The 19,634-nt window shown below is 37.0% G+C and overlaps 1 protein-coding gene across 1 annotated transcript; it reads right to left on the bottom strand.

The window, feature by feature from the left end:
- Window positions 1-18,493: 18,493 nt before the first annotated feature.
- LOC140037942 (uncharacterized) lies at window positions 18,494-19,423 on the bottom strand. Its single transcript, XM_072083125.1, has one exon. The coding sequence runs from the start codon at window positions 19,421-19,423 to the stop codon at window positions 18,494-18,496; it is 930 nt and encodes a 309-aa protein (XP_071939226.1).
- Between the last annotated feature and the right edge of the window lie 211 nt (window positions 19,424-19,634).

Below are 19,634 nucleotides of genomic sequence, written 5' to 3'. Positions count from 1 at the left end.
GAGTAGCACAGCTTTTCAACTCGGAAAAGAAAAGAAAAGTTTCGAAAAATGGCAGGGGCCAAATCCGGCCGGAAATCCGGCCAGTTTCTGGCCGAATAGCTGGCCGGATTGCCTTGCAGTTTTGAAAAAAAATTGGTTTCGATTCTGCCTTGAATCCGGCCGGAAATCCGGCCAGATTCTGGCCGGATTGTGACGTGTCACAGCCGGTCAGAAGGTTTGACCGGCTGTTTCTTTCATAAATATCTTGTTTTGGTTGGCTGTTGTCTTCATTTTTTTGCTGCTGCTCAACCGAGGCCTTTGCAGGAAGAAAACCTCTTTACTTTTCCAACTTCAATTTCTACCAAAAATCTTGTGATTTCACCAATGATTTTGCAAGCTATTTCACACAAGAGTTCTCTATGGTGGGTTAAAGCTTTTGATGGATTGATTTTGGATGGGATGCTTTAAGTGGATAGCTTTCTTGAATTTGAGGTAAGTTGAATAAACAAGTTCTTTTTGGTTCTAATATTGGTTAATCTAGGATTTATGATGTTTGAATATGTTATATTGTGGAGTATTTCATGGGTTTAAGGAATTTGTGGTGAATTTCTGATTTATTGGGTATTTTTCTGATTTTATATGAAAGTTATGATTAATGTTGGATTGATGGATTGAAATGATGTTAAAAGAAGCTCTTGTGTGATAATTGCGGTTGGTTGCGGAAAATTTACGCTTGTGGTGTGAATTCCGGTTGCTAGGGTTTAAATTGGGGATTTTCTTATGATTGGTTTATATGGCTTTAATTGAAGGGGTATTGTGGCTCTAATTGAGTATATTTGCTAGTCTATAATTGTATGTAAAATTGGGATTGAATGGAGGTATATTTGGTATTGAATGGTAGGTTGGAAATGTGTAAAATTAAGGGGAAATGCTGTCCCATTTTTGGAGGGTATATGATTGATTTGAATTTGTGTGATCTTGACTAGTTTTATGGAAATTCTTGTGATTTGGAGGTTGGGATGATGAAATCCCATGTCAGTGGTATTTCCGGACTTTAGTAATGTGATTTCATCTTCGATTTGCCATGTATATGAGTAATAAGCTATTCTAGTGTCTTAAGGTGGAAGTTCTAGCCTTTAATTGTGATTAATGATGGTTATTCGCAAATGTTGGATTGAAAGTGGAATTTCAGCTTTCGTTGCTTTATTTCTGCTCTCATGTGATAAGTAGTGGTTGTCCATAGCATGCTAGCTTGATATTGGGATACATGAAGCTCTAGTATACTAGTTTGGTTTACTTAAAAGAATTTCAGCAAGAGTACATGAATTCCAGCTTAGGGTCAATCTGCCCTGTTTTTGTACTGTACATTTGACCATGTTAAAGACCGAATCAACTCTTGCTCAAAACATGAAACCTGTAGATATATGAGTTGACTACTTGCCTGCAAAATTTCAGATTGATTGGGGTACTGTAACTTGTGAAATGACGGAATTGCCCCTGACTGTTCATAGACCCTGTTTTGTGGACAGTTTTCTGTCCTCTCCTAGATTTCGATATTTGACCCTGAAATTGTACGTTTTGGCCTTGGAGGTCTTCATAAGAAATGGTGGTATATGTCTTAGCTTCATAACGCCATAAGATTCGTGTCGATCGGATAAGTGTAGCTTTACGCGTGATTAAAATGCCAAAAGGTGTTAGAAGCTTGATAACATTAGAATTCCTTTGCTTGACTTGTTACTTGTAATTTAGGGCTCCAACTTGAGCAGGCCAATGAGGTACAATGGAAGATTCGTGAGTCGTGGTTGGTGAGTGAACTTTAACTATTTCTCCAAAAGTTCCTCTTGAAATAATTCTTGCATTGCTTATACGATTGCATCTCATTGTGTATGTGTGTGTGCCATAACATTTTGGCTTTAATGAGTTCTTGAGAAAATCTTGTGCTTAGAACCAACCTCTCCATTACTGTGTATGCTTTCTTTGGAGCACGATGGCTCCTTGTTTCTGTTATTTGATTACTTGATCTAAGGGAGTGTTGGATTTTAAGTACAAGGATTTTCACTGGCTCTAAAGAGCATTATTTGCACATTGGACCGTTATTTCATGATAGCATTGAAATACACTACTGTTAAGTTATTTGATTACTGATTTACTGTTCACTCGCTGAGCTTTTAGCTCACCCCCAAATTTTTCCTCTTCCCACAGGGATCGAAGCAAAGGAAGCGCTTGTATTACGTTATTTGTGCGCCTGGATGGCATGTATTTTGTATAGCTTAAGATTCGGATCCGTTTCGTGTAATAGTTGAGTTAGGGTGATTGTTTGAAATGGGAATGGATGGATTATACCGTGTACGGTTTGAATTTGGATTGCCTCTTGTGTAATAGCTTAGTAGTAAGGTTTGTAATGAATGATTGGACTTGAATGGATGTACGTGTACATTCCGCGGTGTGTGTGATATGTAATTCTTGGAGAATGTGATGTATATATTTGAATCTCATATTGTAATTTATTGGAGAACTGTAGTGATCGACTGAGTCCTGGCGAGAGTTGGGCAGGCGGCCCGTTGACCCCTCTGGTTCGCCTTAGGGGAAAATGGGGTCGTTACAATTGGTATCAGAGTTTAGGCTTCAGATCTCTGTGTCGTATCCTAGGCCTGAAATTGAGAATGCCTGTCTGTGAGAATAATTTGAATAGTATGTGAACGAGGATCTATTGTATCCTAGTGGGTCAAAGAAAATGATTATTTGAAATTTCCTATTTGGGACTTGTAGAAAAAAATTGAAGAATTTGATGACTAGTGAAAGATTGGATGAATTTGAATTATCCTGATACTTCTAAGTGTGGAAAGAGTTGAGGTACTTATTGTACTGGTTATGGAGGATAAGAGACCGAGATTTGATAGTTAAATTCCATGGGTGATGATTTTGAACCAAGATAAGAGGTACCAAAGGAGTAAAATGCATTTTTCCGCCCACATACCTTTTAAAGAAGTTATGCTTTGGAATTTTAAAGAAAACTAGGACGTACTAGTTTTATTTGCAAACAATGATGGAAAAAAGATGTATATGCTTTAAGTATATGTAATTTGCCGATTTTAGTAAAAATGTGAATTTTGCTTAAATTTCAAATTTGAAAATTTATGAATACCCGATGAGTGATTGAATTTTGTATCTGGTCAGTGGTGACAAGGTTAAAATTTTCTATACTAAGTTTTTCCCTCGATTGTAAATTGGCATATGCTCACACTTGAATTGTCTCTGCTTTGTACGGAAATAGATATATATATAGATGGAAAAATCTTGTGTTTTCGAAATTATGGCGAGCTTACGGTTGATAATGCAAATCTTGAATTTGATAAGTTTCGGGTTATTTCATATACTCTACTTATGGTTTAAAATTCTTGACTGGGTAAGCCTATCTTTATGTGTAAGGACTGAGGGACTTATATAGAGTAATCGCATTTAAGAGCACGAGGTTAAGGTAAAGTGCCTTGATTCCTATTTGACACGTAAGTTTGCAAGTTGTACTTGTTTCTTGGGTTTGAACTGGGAAATAGGGCTTTTACCTATAAAACCCTAAGACGGGTTATTCTTAGAGATGATAGTACTCTGGCTGGTGGCTTTGGTGGCTTGGTTAGAAAATTTGAACTTCGAAACGACAAACTGTGGTTTTAGCCTGTGTTATGGATTAATTGGATCTACCTTTGTAAGGGTATGGGATTTGATTGAAAGTAGCAATAATTGGACTTTTGGTTTAACCTTGGACCCAGGAAAGATGGGGTACGTCGTGAGACTTTTGTATCTTGCTTACATATATTTCCATATTTGGTGGCACTTAAATGCCTATATGCCATAGGTAACGCATTGGCCTTATTTCGTAACTTTTAAGTCATGCTATAACTTTTGATACCTGTAAAGAATCATGTCCTGATTTTTAAAATTTGTATACCCTGTATATGCATTAAGCTCTTTTATGCTTAACTATATTTTTCCTGTGCTTATAGACTTCTATTAAGTAGAGCAGCAGGACTGGGAGAAGGGGATCGTGGCCGAGGGTTTAGACAACTCTGTACTCGTGAGACAAATTGATGGATAGTTTCATATCATTTGATAGGTCCCTAATACTGCATATGAATCGAGATTTAACCAAAAGATTATATTTACCAGTGTATGATCTAGTGGGGAACTTAGTGAGATTTTTCCTGTGTACAATGTATACTTTGATTAGCTCAGTGATCATATTGCAAGCTTAGGAAGTTGAACTCCGCAAGTATTGTATTGGGGTGGTAAGAGGACTCGAACTGTCTGAAACCGATTAGACTGAGCTTACTTGAGACTTGAACCTGTTTGGGCTAAGGTGCCTTACGTGCCCTTAATGGACCTAATTTGACTGAATATATGGAATGTGGACTTGGATTTGTGACTGCTTAAGAATGTGAATTGCTGGACAGAGGCTAGACCAGTGTGTTCTTACTCGTACCCATGATCCTTGAACTTGAACTTGTGCTCTTATTTGTGCTCGTGCTCCCTGAACCTGCAATACTTGACCCTGCTTTTGAATTCCTTCGTACTCGTGCACTATGAACCTGAAGTAATTGGCTCTGCTTTTGAACTTATTTGGTTGAACTCTGCTTTGACCCTACTCTTGAACCTATTCGTGCTTATGTGACTATAGACCGGCTACTACTCTTCTGTAGCGGTTGAACTGAACCTCTCTGGTGGGGCATTGCCTGTTGTGTTGTCCAGCACCGCCATTCTTCTGGCGAGGCATGCCTGTTGTGTTGTCCAGCACCACCAGGGCCAACCTACTGAACTGAAATTCTTTGGTGAAGTATGGCCGTTGTGCTAGCTTGTTGTGTTGTCCAGCACCACCAGAGATGAAATTTTCGATCTAAAGTTTCGCTATATCCTGAATTTCTTCCAAATACCTGGGACTTTACGTCCGACTTCAAGCCTTTTGCCTGTTTTATCTGGTTACGCGATTAACTCCCTATTGGATCATGACCATTTGATAAGTTGGATTGGCGTGATATCTAGTACTTGAATTTGATAAGTGATTATTTGATAAGCCGTGCTTTACTAGATCATGAATTGCAATAAGTGAGATTAGAATGATTCTCCGTATTTGACTGACTTTGGAGGAAAACAAATTGGACCTGGTGAATACAAGTTGGATTAGATTGAATTCTAATGCTTGATTGGTTTCTAAGCGATATCTTGACCAGATGTACATGAGTTGGAATGTCGAGGACGACATTATTTTAAGGAGGGGAGATTGTGACGCCCCGAAAATTAGGGTTTTCATTTTATGAAACTTTTTGTTGGACGAGCGGAGTAGCACAGCTTTTCAACTCGGAAAAGAAAAGAAAAGTTTCGAAAAATGGCAGGGGCCAAATCCGGCCGGAAATCCGGCCAGTTTCTGGCCGGATAGCTGGCCGGATTGCCTTGCAGTTTTGAAAAAAAATTGGTTTCGATTCTGCCTTGAATCCGGCCAAGAATCCGGCCGGAAATCCGGCCAGATTCTGGCCGGATTGTGACGTGTCACAGCCGGTCAGAAGGTTTGACCGGCTGTTTCTTTCATAAATATCTTGTTTTGGTTGGCTTTTGTCTTCATTTTTTTGCTGCTGCTCAACCGAGGCCTTTGGAGGAAGAAAACCTCTTTACTTTTCCAACTTCAATTTCTACCAAAAATCTTGTGATTTCACCAATGATTTTGCAAGCTATTTCACACAAGAGTTCTCTATGGTGGGTTAAAGCTTTTGATGGATTGATTTTGGATGGGATGCTTTAAGTGGATAGCTTTCTTGAATTTGAGGTAAGTTGAATAAACAAGTTCTTTTTGGTTCTAATATTGGTTAATCTAGGGTTTATGATGTTTGAATATGTTATATTGTGGAGTATTTCATGGGTTTAAGGAATTTGTGGTGAATTTCTGATTTATTGGGTATTTTTCTGATTTTATATGAAAGTTATGATTAATGTTGGATTGATGGATTGAAATGATGTTAAAAGAAGCTCTTGTGTGATAATTGCGGTTGGTTGCGGAAAATTTACGCTTGTGGTGTGAATTCCGGTTGCTAGGGTTTAAATTGGGGATTTTCTTATGATTGGTTTATATGGCTTTAATTGAAGGGGTATTGTGGCTCTAATTGAGTATATTTGCTAGTCTATAATTGTATGTAAAATTGGGATTGAATGGAGGTATATTTGGTATTGAATGGTAGGTTGGAAATGTGTAAAATTAAGGGGAAATGCTGTCCCATTTTTGGAGGGTATATGATTGATTTGAATTTGTGTGATCTTGACTAGTTTTATGGAAATTCTTGTGATTTGGAGGTTGGGATGATGAAATCCCATGTCAGTGGTATTTCCGGACTTTAGTAATGTGATTTCATCTTCGATTTGCCATGTATATGAGTAATAAGCTATTCTAGTGTCTTAAGGTGGAAGTTCTAGCCTTTAATTGTGATTAATGATGGTTATTCGCAAATGTTGGATTGAAAGTGGAATTTCAGCTTTCGTTGCTTTATTTCTGCTCTCATGTGATAAGTAGTGGTTGTCCATAGCATGCTAGCTTGATATTGGGATACATGAAGCTCTAGTATACTAGTTTGGTTTACTTAAAAGAATTTCAGCAAGAGTACATGAATTCCAGCTTAGGGTCAATCTGCCCTGTTTTTGTACTGTACATTTGACCATGTTAAAGACCGAATCAACTCTTGCTCAAAACATGAAACCTGTAGATATATGAGTTGACTACTTGCCTGCAAAATTTCAGATTGATTGGGGTACTGTAACTTGTGAAATGACGGAATTGCCCCTGACTGTTCATAGACCCTGTTTTGTGGACAGTTTTCTGTCCTCTCCTAGATTTCGATATTTGACCCTGAAATTGTACGTTTTGGCCTTGGAGGTCTTCATAAGAAATGGTGGTATATGTCTTAGCTTCGTAACGCCATAAGATTCGTGTCGATCGGATAAGTGTAGCTTTACGCGTGATTAAAATGCCAAAAGGTGTTAGAAGCTTGATAACATTAGAATTCCTTTGCTTGACTTGTTACTTGTAATTTAGGGCTCCAACTTGAGCAGGCCAATGAGGTACAATGGAAGATTCGTGAGTCGTGGTTGGTGAGTGAACTTTAACTATTTCTCCAAAATTTCCTCTTGAAATAATTCTTGCATTGCTTATACGATTGCATCTCATTGTGTATGTGTGTGTGCCATAACATTTTGGCTTTAATGAGTTCTTGGGAAAATCTTGTGTTTAGAACCAACCTCTCCATTACTGTGTATGCTTTCTTTGGAGCACGATGGCTCCTTGTTTCTGTTATTTGATTACTTGATCTAAGGGAGTGTTGGATTTTAAGTACAAGGATTTTCACTGGCTCTAAAGAGCATTATTTGCACATTGGACCGTTATTTCATGATAGCATTGAAATACACTACTGTTAAGTTATTTGATTACTGATTTACTGTTCACTCGCTGAGCTTTTAGCTCACCCCCAAATTTTTCTTCTCCCCACAGGGATCGAAGCAAAGGAAGCGCTTGTATTACGTTATTTGTGCGCCTGGATGGCATGTATTTTGTATAGCTTAAGATTCGGATCCGTTTCGTGTAATAGTTGAGTTAGGGTGATTGTTTGAAATGGGAATGGATGGATTATACCGTGTACGGTTTGAATTTGGATTGCCTCTTGTGTAATAGCTTAGTAGTAAGGTTTGTAATGAATGATTGGACTTGAATGGATGTACGTGTACATTCCGCGGTGTGTGTGATATGTAATTCTTGGAGAATGTGATGTATATATTTGAATCTCATATTGTAATTTATTGGAGAACTGTAGTGATCGACTGAGTCCTGGCGAGAGCTGGGCAGGCGGCCCGTTGACCCCTCTGGTTCGCCTTAGGGGAAAATGGGGTCGTTACAATAAAATCATCATACTTTAGTTCCTATACTACAAAATATTAAACAATAATTATTAATTATCTTGAATTACAACCACCAAATTCCCGCGCATCGCACGGGCTGTCCCTCCCTAGTGTATATATATATATATATATATATGATTATCATCTTTGGGCAGATAACTATATAATACAATTATAAAAGACAAACACCTCAGGATCCTTATTAAATAAATTTATGAGTTATGATAATGGCCAGTTCAGCGTACCCGTTATCATAATTCAGTAAACCATTTAACTAAAATAAATACAGTATAACCATAAATGTGGCGTGGTGATCACTTAATCCTTCCAACATTAATATGCATAAGTAGCCCCCTTCGGGCATGTAACTATGATAACATTTTTAGAAGACAGACATTCCAAAATTTTGTGATATAATTTTATGAATTAAAACAATAGCCACTTCGGTGGTACTAATTGTAATAATCCATTAAATCATTTAATGAGGCAATATTTTATGTCAACGGATAATAAATTTAACTATGACATTTGCAAACTAAAACTTATTTGCTCAAAATAAATCCCAAACCCTTTGTCCAATTTGTTTAAAAACTTTATTTGTGCTTGTGAAATTATGGACAAAGGAAATATATGACATATTTTATAAATACATGAACCAAGAAAGCTACCCCAAAATATTACGTCAAAGGTTCATATTTCAAGTAACAATTTCAACTTTTAATAAAAACCCAAGTTGAAAGTCAATATAGAATTTCAAAATATGAACATCTCAGGATCTTTATTAAATAATTCTATAAATATAATAAAGGTCACTTTGGTGATACCATTCACTATAATTCAAGAATTATTTAACTGAAACAAGAAACCTATATAAGCACATAAGCTCTTTTATATCATTCACAAAAGAGCAACATACATAAACTGTAATTTAAATATGCTAATGAAATTCTAAGAAGGAACTATGTAGAACATGTCAAATGTTAGCTTCAAGAGACCTTAACTAACCTTAAGGTCATCCATCGCATTCAATTAAATGGATTGACTTGAAACCGAAACTGGAGAAACTTAATCAACATTCATGTCAAAACCTCATAAGATTTGCCAAAGATTCATATCTATAATCAACATTCATATCTATAAAGTGGCAAATAAGCATACGGCAACTTTAGACATTCAGGAAGACATTGTGTAAGACACAACTAATATGTAACCAAAGAATTCTTTCCTTTTGATCATTAACCCATAATGCAATAAATTGACATATTTATTCAATTGAATAACAGCATATCAATTCATTAATTTTGAACAAAATCAAGTGCATGCATTACCCACAGCCAATAGTTTCCCAAGTGCATTACTGTACAACAATTTCATGCCATTCGTAAAGGCAAAAGGATGGGGAAACTACACATGCACTACTTTTACCTTTCTTGCCATGCTGCATTGCTCGTTAGTTATTCAATCTCATAGCCAATCATGAACATGACAATTAGTTATCCTAATTGCCAAGAAAGCTTAAACCTGCGGACAACATAAACTTCACATCCCATGTTAATTTTAAAAATAAAATTAACACATAGCTTAATCCTTAAGGGTCCGTTTGATTCATGAGATGACACAGGATTGGATTAATTATCCTATATTATCCTATGTTTGGTTGCATTTTACACATAAAATGACACATCCCAACTAACGGAATTAATCCCCAATTTTTGGGATAAAATAATCCCATGAGGGAGGTAGTATTAGTTATTCAGGGATGATCAAGAGGTAGGATGATAAAATTTTAGACTAACTATCCTTACAACAAATAATATAAATTTATACTCTTTTAATTATATAACCTTACCCTCACATAATAATATAACATGAATTGACTAATTTGCTCCTACTAATTAATTTAAAGTTTTTTGACTAATTTGCCCCTACTACCAACATAACAATATTTACACTAGTTTGCCCTTGCAAATGATACAAATTCATAATGAATATTATATAACCATACTCTCACATAATAATATGATAACAAACGGACTAATTTGCCCCTACTAATTATATTAAAAATTTTAACTAATTTGCTCTTACTCATTATTTTATTTTATTTTTTTACAAATTTACCCCTATTAATTAATTTAAAATTTTTGACTAATTTACCCCTAATTACATTATAATACTCCCTCCGTCCCATTGAAAGTGTCATGCTTTCCTTTTTTGTCTGTCCCAAAATTAATGTCACTTACCATAATTGACAATAAAACTTTCCCCCATTTCCATCTCATGCCCTTAAATATACCAGATTCTTTTTAAACTTTTGATGGGCCCCATAAAACTACAAGAGTTGCACTAATATTTGTGAGTCCCACAGCAAATGCAAACAATGGTTGTGCAAGGTGCTTTCCAAAAAAACAGCTGGAGACATTTTTGAAGTACGGGTCCCACACATCTTGTCATCCCTTCATTTTCTTTCTGCCACTCAATGGAGTAATGCACAGAAGGGGTACGACCAAAATGCGGCACTATTGAAAATGAGCTCAAGGCCCGAAGTGCGACAATCATTTCGGGACGGAGGGGGTAAAAGGACTATGTTGCCTTTGGACTAAATTGCCCTTACTAACCTTATTTTCTTAACCAAATTCTATATAAACACATAACCTTATCAATTGGGCTTTGTAAATGAGGGTTTCAATAAGCTCAATCTTAGTCCAAAGAAAATCTTCTACATTGGTTTGAGTTTTGCTCATTTCAAACTCTTAAATGGGTTGGATTTTATTCAATTTAACCCTAACTTACCCAAAATTCGGCCTATTTTTTAATTGAATTTAACACTAACCCTAACTTATCCTAACGTATCCATTGCAAAATATTCTGATGAAATTAGATGTGATGTGGTTGACATAGATGTGTGTCATATACTATTAGGTTGTCTATAGCAATCTGATGTAGATACACACCTGAGGGGCCAAGAGAATATTTATAGTTTTGTAAAACATAGCAAAAGAATCACTTTGATACCCTTAAAACAAAGTGTGCATTCTAAGTTAGTCTTATGAGAGTGATAATAAGAACTTTTTAACTGTTACAACTTCGAAAGAAACTTTCGTTTTAGATGTCAAAGTGTCTTAGGAGGTGTATGCTTTATTGGTTAAAGGAGCAAGTAGCAGTAAAGGTACAAAACCAAAGCCAAAAATTCTGACAAAGATGCAAATAATCCTGAATGAGTTTGAGAACATGACGCCTGATAAGCTGTCAATAGGTTTACCTCCTATAAGAGATACCAACATGCAATTGAACTTGTTCCTAGGATGAGTCTACCAGACTTACCACACTTTCATATGAGTCCCAAAGAGGATAAGATCTTGAAGTAGATTGTGGATCCATACAAGTTAGCATGAGTCCTTGTGCAGTACCAACTTTTTTGACTCCCAAAATGGATGGTTCCTGAAGGATGTGCATTGATAAGTGTGAGTTTTGAGTGTTTAAATATGTCTTATTATTTAGTTTTTGTGTGTTTTATCCATTTTTATAACTAATTAACTAGGTTTCTAGTGAAGTTTACATTTTGTCATTCAAAGTGGGAAAAATTGCATTCCTGTGGATTAAAGTGGTGAAAACTTCATGTTTTTATAGGTTTTAATGATTCAATCATCAAATAGAGTGAATTGAGAAGATATTTGGATGATTGTTGATGATTTGAAAGGATTTAAAGAGAATATGAAGTGTAAATGTTCAAGAGATGAAATGCAATCAAATACAAAAGAAAGGGAGTTCAACAGTTTTGACACCTATTGGTATTTCAGCTAAAAGTATCAGATTGAGGTGATTCTTGAACTATTTTGAAGCTAACACATAGCTTTACATTTCTTATATGACATTGAAATCTATATCATGAGTCAAAATGTCAAAATATAGTCAACCATTTTTGTTGTCAAAAGTAGAAATAGAGTTTTGACTAGTCAAGAGTATTTTGGTCATTTCTCAGTATACATAACTCCAAATTAGGTGATTCTTGAAGAATTGAAAAGACAAATCAAAGGGAAACAATTTTTATGTTTTGTACAAGAGCTACTTCAGCCTCCATTATCGACAAAATAGTAATTGAATTTGGTGAAAAAATAAAGCAAAGTTGAAGACTGATCAGAAATGAGAAAACCTACAGAGAGGCAAAACGTGGGGTAATACGAAACTTCATGCCCGCATTTTTGGAGGTCTTTTTTTTCTTCAAATTAAGATGCAACTTGCATATCAACTTGTTTTGCATTCACACAGTTTTTCCAACTATTCGCCAGCTCAGAATTTTGGCTGTAGCTGTAAAGAAAAGTGCAGAGACTTGTAGAAGAATATTTTGGAAATTTCAAGATATATTTCACATCAACTTTAACAATTCATCTGTAGCTTGTACTCCTCTATAAATAGGGCGTTTATTGAGGTTATTTCAAAATTTTGGAAGGCTAGAAATACTACCAAAATATAGTCTTTATTAGTTTTTCTTAGTTCATTAGTATAGTACATTTAGTGTAGTTTATCCTTCTTGTACTTTAGTTAGATTTGGATAAAGAATTGAGGAGTAAGATGGAGAGCTTGGAACTCATGTGATAAGAAGGACTTCTCTTTATCACTTTCTCTTTTGTATCTGAGTTCATGTTTAGTTATAATACAAGTATGGTCTTTTCTTTCATTCTCTTCATATTTAGTTAAAGTTTATGCCTAGAATTATGGATGATCTTTTTATATCTTGTTAGTGATATTTGTTATTTGATGATATTATTTTAAACAAGTCATTTATCAGTTTTTCTTTTCTAATCATGATTGACAGCGCATTAATTGTGATAATCATTAAGGTGTTAAATTAGCAATGAAAATTAAAATTTGACACTAGTTTAAAGAAGTGCTAAACTTGGGAGTACACTCACGATAGTAAAGGTACACCTTTATGGTTCTAGTGATTTGTTTCATATATTTTCATAGAAGGAATAAGCTTGTAGTTAATTTCATAACCATGAGAGTAGGTATGGTTTAGCTACAAGTATAGTTGATTCACTATGAGAGTAGGTTTTACATACCTGAGAAATTACCATAACTAATCAAGATAATAACATTCAATTAACCGGTAATTTCACTTGTAAGAGTAGCAAGGAATCCCATAGTCCTAAGAGCTTTCTATTGTTATTTGTATTACTTTTATCTCATGTTATATTGTAGATTTAATTTCTTACACTTGTGATAGTCTAAATAATAAAAGAATTTGAAAATCATCGGTAATTGACAATCTTCCCTATGTGATTGATACCTAATATCCCCTATGCTTGATAAACGATCTGTATACTTGCAGAAAATGGGGTGTTTAGGTTTTATTAAAATTTAGTGTATGGTAGAACCTCGTCATGTGTTGACACTCAAACTATCAACAAGATCTATGCTTATTTTGATTCCCCATTCCTAGAGTGGAGGACATGCTAGATTGCTTATTTGGATCTTGATTTCACTCAAAGATTGACCTTACTAGTGAATATCATCAAATCCATATTCATCCAATAGATGAATAGAAAATGGCATTCAAGACCAGGGATGCCTTGTACGAGTGGTTAGTGATACCATTTGAATTGTCTAATGCCCCAAGTACCTTCATACACCTTATGAATGTGGTTCTAACACTATTCATTAGAAAATTTATTATGGTTTACTTTAATGATATTTTGATTTACAATGCTACTGAGCAGGAGCACTTGGAGCATTTGTGCTAAGTGCTAGTGGTTTTGCAGGCCAATAAGTTGTATATTAACTTGAAGACATGTAAATTCCTAGTGACAAGCTTGGATTTCTTAGGTTTTGTAATAAGTGATGACGGCAGATAAGGAAAAAGTGAAGACTATTTGTGATTGGCTTACCCCATGCACTATGACTGATATGCGCAGCTTCCATGAGCTAGCAACTTTCTATCGATGTTTTATCTATAATTTCAGTTCAATTGTAGCACTATTGATAGATTGCTTGAAGAAGGAGAAATTTCAACGGAGTCCTGAGCAAGACAAGAAATTTGCCTTAATTAAGGAAAAGCTAACCGTCGTACCATGCCTTGTTGGCAAACTATTCGTAGTGACGTGATGCCTGTAGCACTAGCATTATAGCTATTTTATCTCAAGAAGGCAAGCTAGTGGCTTTTTTTAACAAGAAATTGAGTGAGACTCACAAGAAGTGGTTCACTTATGATCAGAAATTCTACTCAGTCATTTTTGCTCTAAGGCACTAGGAACTCTACTTGGTCCAGAATCAGTTTGTGCTATAATATGGATCATCAAGCCTTAAAGTACAACAACAATCAGAAGTATGATAGTAAGATGAATGCTGGGTGGAGTGCTTATCTTTAGCAATTTCCATTCATTCTGAAGCATGCAGAACAAGGTAGCTGATGCTTTGAGCAGGCGCGCAACTTTGCTTATAACTATGAACCATGAAATTATACATTTTGATGTATTGGAAAAAGCCTATCTGGATGATAATGATTTCAAGTAATTGTTGTTTGCATGCAAGACTAAGGAAAAACAGAATGATTTTCATATATATGATGGTTATCTTTTCAAAGGTAATCATCTATTCATTCCTTATCTTTGCTTGCACGGGCAGTTGATTCGTGATTGGCATGAAGGTGGTCTTAGTGGACACTTAGGCATTGATAAGACTACTTCAGATTTGGAGGAAAGGGATTTCTTGCCTCAATTGAAGCTTGATATGCAAAACTTTATATGTAAATGCTACACTTGCAAAACAACAAAGGGGCAATCTCAAAATACAGGGTTATATACTCCATTGCTTGTCTTTGAAACTATTTGGAAAGACATAACAGTGGGATTTGTGCTTGGAGTACCTAGAACTCAACGATATAGATTATGTGTTTGTGGTTGTTGATAGATTTTCAAAAATGGTGCGCCTTATTCTGTGTCACAAGACTTCAAACTCGTCTCATATTGCTCAATTATTCTTTCGAGAGGTAGCTCATTTGTATAGAGTGCCAAAATCTATCACTTCTGAAAGAGACACCAAGCTCTTGAGCCACTTTTGGCTATGGCTAACCTTGTAGATGATATTTGACACATTGTTGAACTTCAGCAGTACTGCTCATCCTAAAATAGGTTGTTAGACAGAGATAGTTAATCGTATTCTTGGCAACTTCGTGAGATACATTTGTGAAGAATGTCCTCGACAGTGGTACCATGCAATTGCTCAAGCTGACTTTGCATTTAATAATGCAATTCATAGCTCAACTGGAAGATCACCGGTATCTATTGTATACATGAAACCTCCTAAACATGTAGTTTTTTTTTTTTTGTCGAAACGATAGGAATATATTGATTGGAAAAGGATTATACACAGGCGAGACTAGCTCGATGCTATACAAAGTGCATTTTGCACTATAGATTGGGATTAACCCATTCTACATCAAAATAATTGCTCAAAGCTTGAGCACTGAACAAACAACTTAGATCATTCCTTCTATATTTTCCTATGCAAAGGAGCATTTGTAAAACATTTTACTTAGCTCACGGATGTCCTCTATTAGGGTAGCTAACCACAATCCAACTGTTTTTGTTCCCTGTATTTGCTGCAGCAGGTCCATGTTAGGAACTCCAATACATACCAGCCTCCATCCTTGTTCTGCTGCTTTGATCAGGGCCCATTTAACACCTTCAGCTTCATGTTGAACTTGGTTTGAGCTTTCTCGTTCTCTCATTTTCCATCCCATCACATCCTGCCCTCTACAATCAGCTGCTACAATACCATATCCAATGGACTTAGATGCCTTGTTCCACTTGGTTGCTATTCTTAACTGCATTCCTGTTATTCTGTTGTCTGGAGTTTGGCTCGCTTCTTGTTCATTCCTGTGAAGTGGAGCTGTTGTTGAACCAATACTACAGCTCCTAGTCTTTTTGGTCCCATCATTGAACTCCATCCATGCATTCCAAGCTTTGGTGATTACTTGTCCTGGCTCATGAGTTTTGTTGTTAAACTCTTTATCATTCCTACTTTTCCAGATATGCCACAGAATATAAGCTGTGAGAGATATATGGTCTATCCCTTGATCTCTTTGAATTGCTTCAGATAATGCAGTCCACCATCTGTTGAAATTCCCAGTCTGCTCCTGGATCCCATCCCATTGTACTGGTGCAGCTTTCCAGACTTCCTTATCTTTCTTGCACTTCAGAAGAAGATGTTCCAACGTTTCTAGCTCCTCCCCACAACCTGAGCATATAGGGTCTCCTTTAGACATTCTCCTCCAGATTAATTCCTTGACTGGAATTGCTTCTTTCAGGCCTTTCCATATGAAGATCTTAACTTTGTGACTGATTTTTAGTTTCCACAGCACTCTCCACATGTCAGTCCTCCTTGGTCTATTGCTAGCCTCAATTCCTTCTCTTTCCCCTCTACCCTCCTGTTCAATCTTAGCTTGGATTGCCTTGTAGCCTGATTGCACCGTATATTCCCCTTTCTGATTTCCTGTCCAGTAGATATTATCCTCTCTTCCTGTGATGCTTATGGGAATCTTGAGAATGTTTTCAGCATCCTCCTTTTTGAAGTTTTTGAAGATGAGGTTTCTGTTCCACCTGTAGCCTTCAATCAAATCAGCAACTTTCTGAACTTGGCAGTCTCCTGGCTTAGTTGTGATTGGCCTCCCTAAATGTTGGTTTGGGATCCATTGATCATCCCAGATTCTAGTAGAAAGGCCATTCCCTATCCTTTTTCGAATTCCCCATTGAAGTTCTTCTCTTGCACTCATAATGCTTTTCCACAACCATGAAGCATTGTTGGGGGTTCTGGAATCCAAGACACTACAATTTGGGAAATACTTGCTCTTCAGAACTCTGCTGGATAACAGGTTTGGATTTCTGATGATTCTCCAAATCTGTTTGGCCAGCAGAGCTCTATTGAAACTTTGAATGTCCTGGAATCCCATACCACCTCGTTTTTTCTCCCTTGTCATCTGCTTCCAAGCTACCCAGTGCACCTTATTCTTATTGTCTTTTTCTCCCCACCAGAAATTGGAAAGCATAGAGCTTATCTCTTTGCACAACCTGCAAGGTAGTTTGAAACAAGACATTGTGTAATTAGGCATTGCCATTGCCACAGCTTTGATCAGAATTTCTTTCCCAGCTGAGCTTAGAAGCTTATTTTTCCAGCTTAGCATTCTTCTTTTGATGTTATCCTTTATGTAACCAAAAAGCTGTCCCTTAGACCTTGAAATCACCATAGGCAGCCCTAAATATTTCCCTTGCAATACTGGTTTAATCCCTCCTAGTTCCCTACACACTTCCTCCTTAGTTGCCACATCCACATTTTTGCTAAAAAACACACTGGACTTGTCTAAGTTAACCATCTGCCCAGATTCTTGTTCATATACCTCTAGTATCCTCTTTAGCTCCTTTGCTTCTTGAGAGTTGGCTTTGCAAAAGATCAGGGAGTCATCAGCGAAGAAGAGGTGGGTTATAGAGGGGCCATGTCTGCTTATCTTCATGCCTGCCATGCTTCTTGTCTGCGTTGCTTTCTTCAGTAGACTAGAGAAGCCTTCTGAGCATATGAGGAATAAATAAGGCGACAGAGGGTCACCTTGCCTTAATCCTCTTTCAGGTACAATGTATTCCTTACACTCTCCATTGATGTTAAAGGAGAAGGAGACCGTATTTATGCACTTCATTATCCAATTTATCCATTTCTCACAGAATCCCATTTTTCCCATTATCTCTTGCAAAAAATGCCATTCAACTCTGTCATAAGCCTTAGACATGTCAAGCTTCACAGCCATAAATGCATCCTTACCATATCTTTTATTTTTGAGATGATGCAAATACTCATGAGAGGTGATGATGTTATCCAGAATGTGTCTCCCAGGGATGAAAGCAGATTGATTAATGCTAATGCAATGATGCAGAATAGGTTTGAGCCTATTGACTAGGATCTTGGCAATAACTTTGTAAATCACACTACAGATGCTAATGGGTCTGTATTGCTTGATGTTAATGGGACATGGGACTTTTGGGATCAAGGAAATGATGGTATGATTAATAGCCTTTAGCATATTGCCAGAATGAAAAAAACTTTTAACAGCATTTACCAGGTCTCCTTTGATTATATCCCAGAAATTTTGGAAAAAAAGGGGGGACATCCCATCTATGCCAGGAGCCTTGTTGCTATCCATAGAGAAGATTGCAGATTTGATTTCCTCTTCTGTTACTACCTTAGTTAGGTCCTGGTTCATAGCCTCAGAAATGGATTTTGGGATTCCACCTATAATCTCATGATTACTACTCTCATTAGATTTGGTGAAGAGTTGCCTGTAGTAGCTACCAATTTCAGTTCCCAAATCATCCTCATTTTCTGTCCACGTCCCATCTTCCTTTTGTAGTTTCTGCATTCTGTTTACCTTTCTTCTACTGTTTACCTGTGCATGGAAAAATTGAGTATTCTTGTCTCCTTCTTGTAGCCATTTGAGTCTGGCTTTCTGGCTCCAAAACATTTCCTCATCCCTGTAAGCTTCCTTCATTTGCATCTTGAGCGAAGCCCTTTCCTTTCTGATACTTTCCAGTGAAGATCCTTGAATCTAATCCAGCTTTCCCTTTATACTCTCAATCCTTTCCCTAGAGTTCCTGTTATTATTGTTGCTCCATCTAAGTAAGGCAACTCTGCAGTTCCTCACTTTTGTCTTAACCTGAAACATCCTGGATCCCTCTACCTTCTTGTCCCAAGCTTCCTTGATAACTTGATTTATTCCTTCTCTTTGAAGCCACCTCTTGTCAAAAAAGAATCTTTTTTTCCTGTTTCTTTCCATGGGGTTAGTATCCAAAAGTAAAGCACTGTGATCAGACGCATGGGACTTCAGGTGAGTGCATTGTGCCTTTCCAAAGTTCAGGTTCCATTCTACACTGCTCAGTGTTCTATCAAGCCTCTGTTTAATCTCACCATCCCCTTCCCAATTATTACTCCATGTCCAAGGCTGTCCTTCATAGCCAATGTCAATCAGCTGATTTTCATGGATAAAGTTCCTGAAGTCAGTGAAAGTCCATTCTTCTCTTAATCTTCCTCCCCACTTTTCCTCATTTGAGCAAATGTCATTGAAATCCCCTACAATTATCCATTTATTACCCCATAAATGTTTCCTTCTCTGAATGACCGACCACTGTTGTTTCCTTATTGAGTCAACACAACTGGCGTAGATCCCAACTATCCACCAGTCACTATTGCTGCTTTGGTCCTCTACATGAGCCTCTAGAGTGAAGGCCGTGTGTTGTACCTGCAGAAGTTTAATGTGTGCACTCCAGTATAGGACCATACCTCCAGCTTTGTCCATCGATTCCACTATATAGCTGTGCTCATAGTTTAGGATCCTTTGGACCTTTTCCATATATTGTTTCATGTTCTTAGTTTCACAAAGAAACATCACTTCTGGGGAGAGGAGACGCTTGTACTCCTTCAAGTGGGGAACTGTCAAGGGGCTCCCTGCACCTTGGCAGTTCCACACCATAACCTTCATGGATCACTTGGGGTCCAGTGAAGGCTGGCACCCACCACTTCCTTTAAACCTTCTATTTCCATTACTTGGTCTCCCCCTTTGCTTTTTTTCATGATGTGTTCACTTGCTCCAGAATCTGTCATATCTTCATCTTCCACCACCAATTTCCTTTTGGCCGTTCCTCCTTGGCTCATACAATTGCTGTCAATCTGCTGCAAAGCCTTCCTTCCCC

Source organism: Coffea arabica, chromosome 3c (assembly GCF_036785885.1).
Source record: "Coffea arabica cultivar ET-39 chromosome 3c, Coffea Arabica ET-39 HiFi, whole genome shotgun sequence".
In the NCBI taxonomy this organism is placed as follows: Eukaryota; Viridiplantae; Streptophyta; class Magnoliopsida; order Gentianales; family Rubiaceae; genus Coffea; species Coffea arabica.
This window is presented reverse-complemented; position numbering and strand designations above follow the sequence as displayed.

Excerpts from the sequence above, each read along its gene's own strand:
- LOC140037942 (XM_072083125.1), bottom strand. The coding sequence starts at position 19,423 with ATGAAGGTTATGGTGTGGAACTGCCAAGGTGCAGGGAGCCCCTTGACA.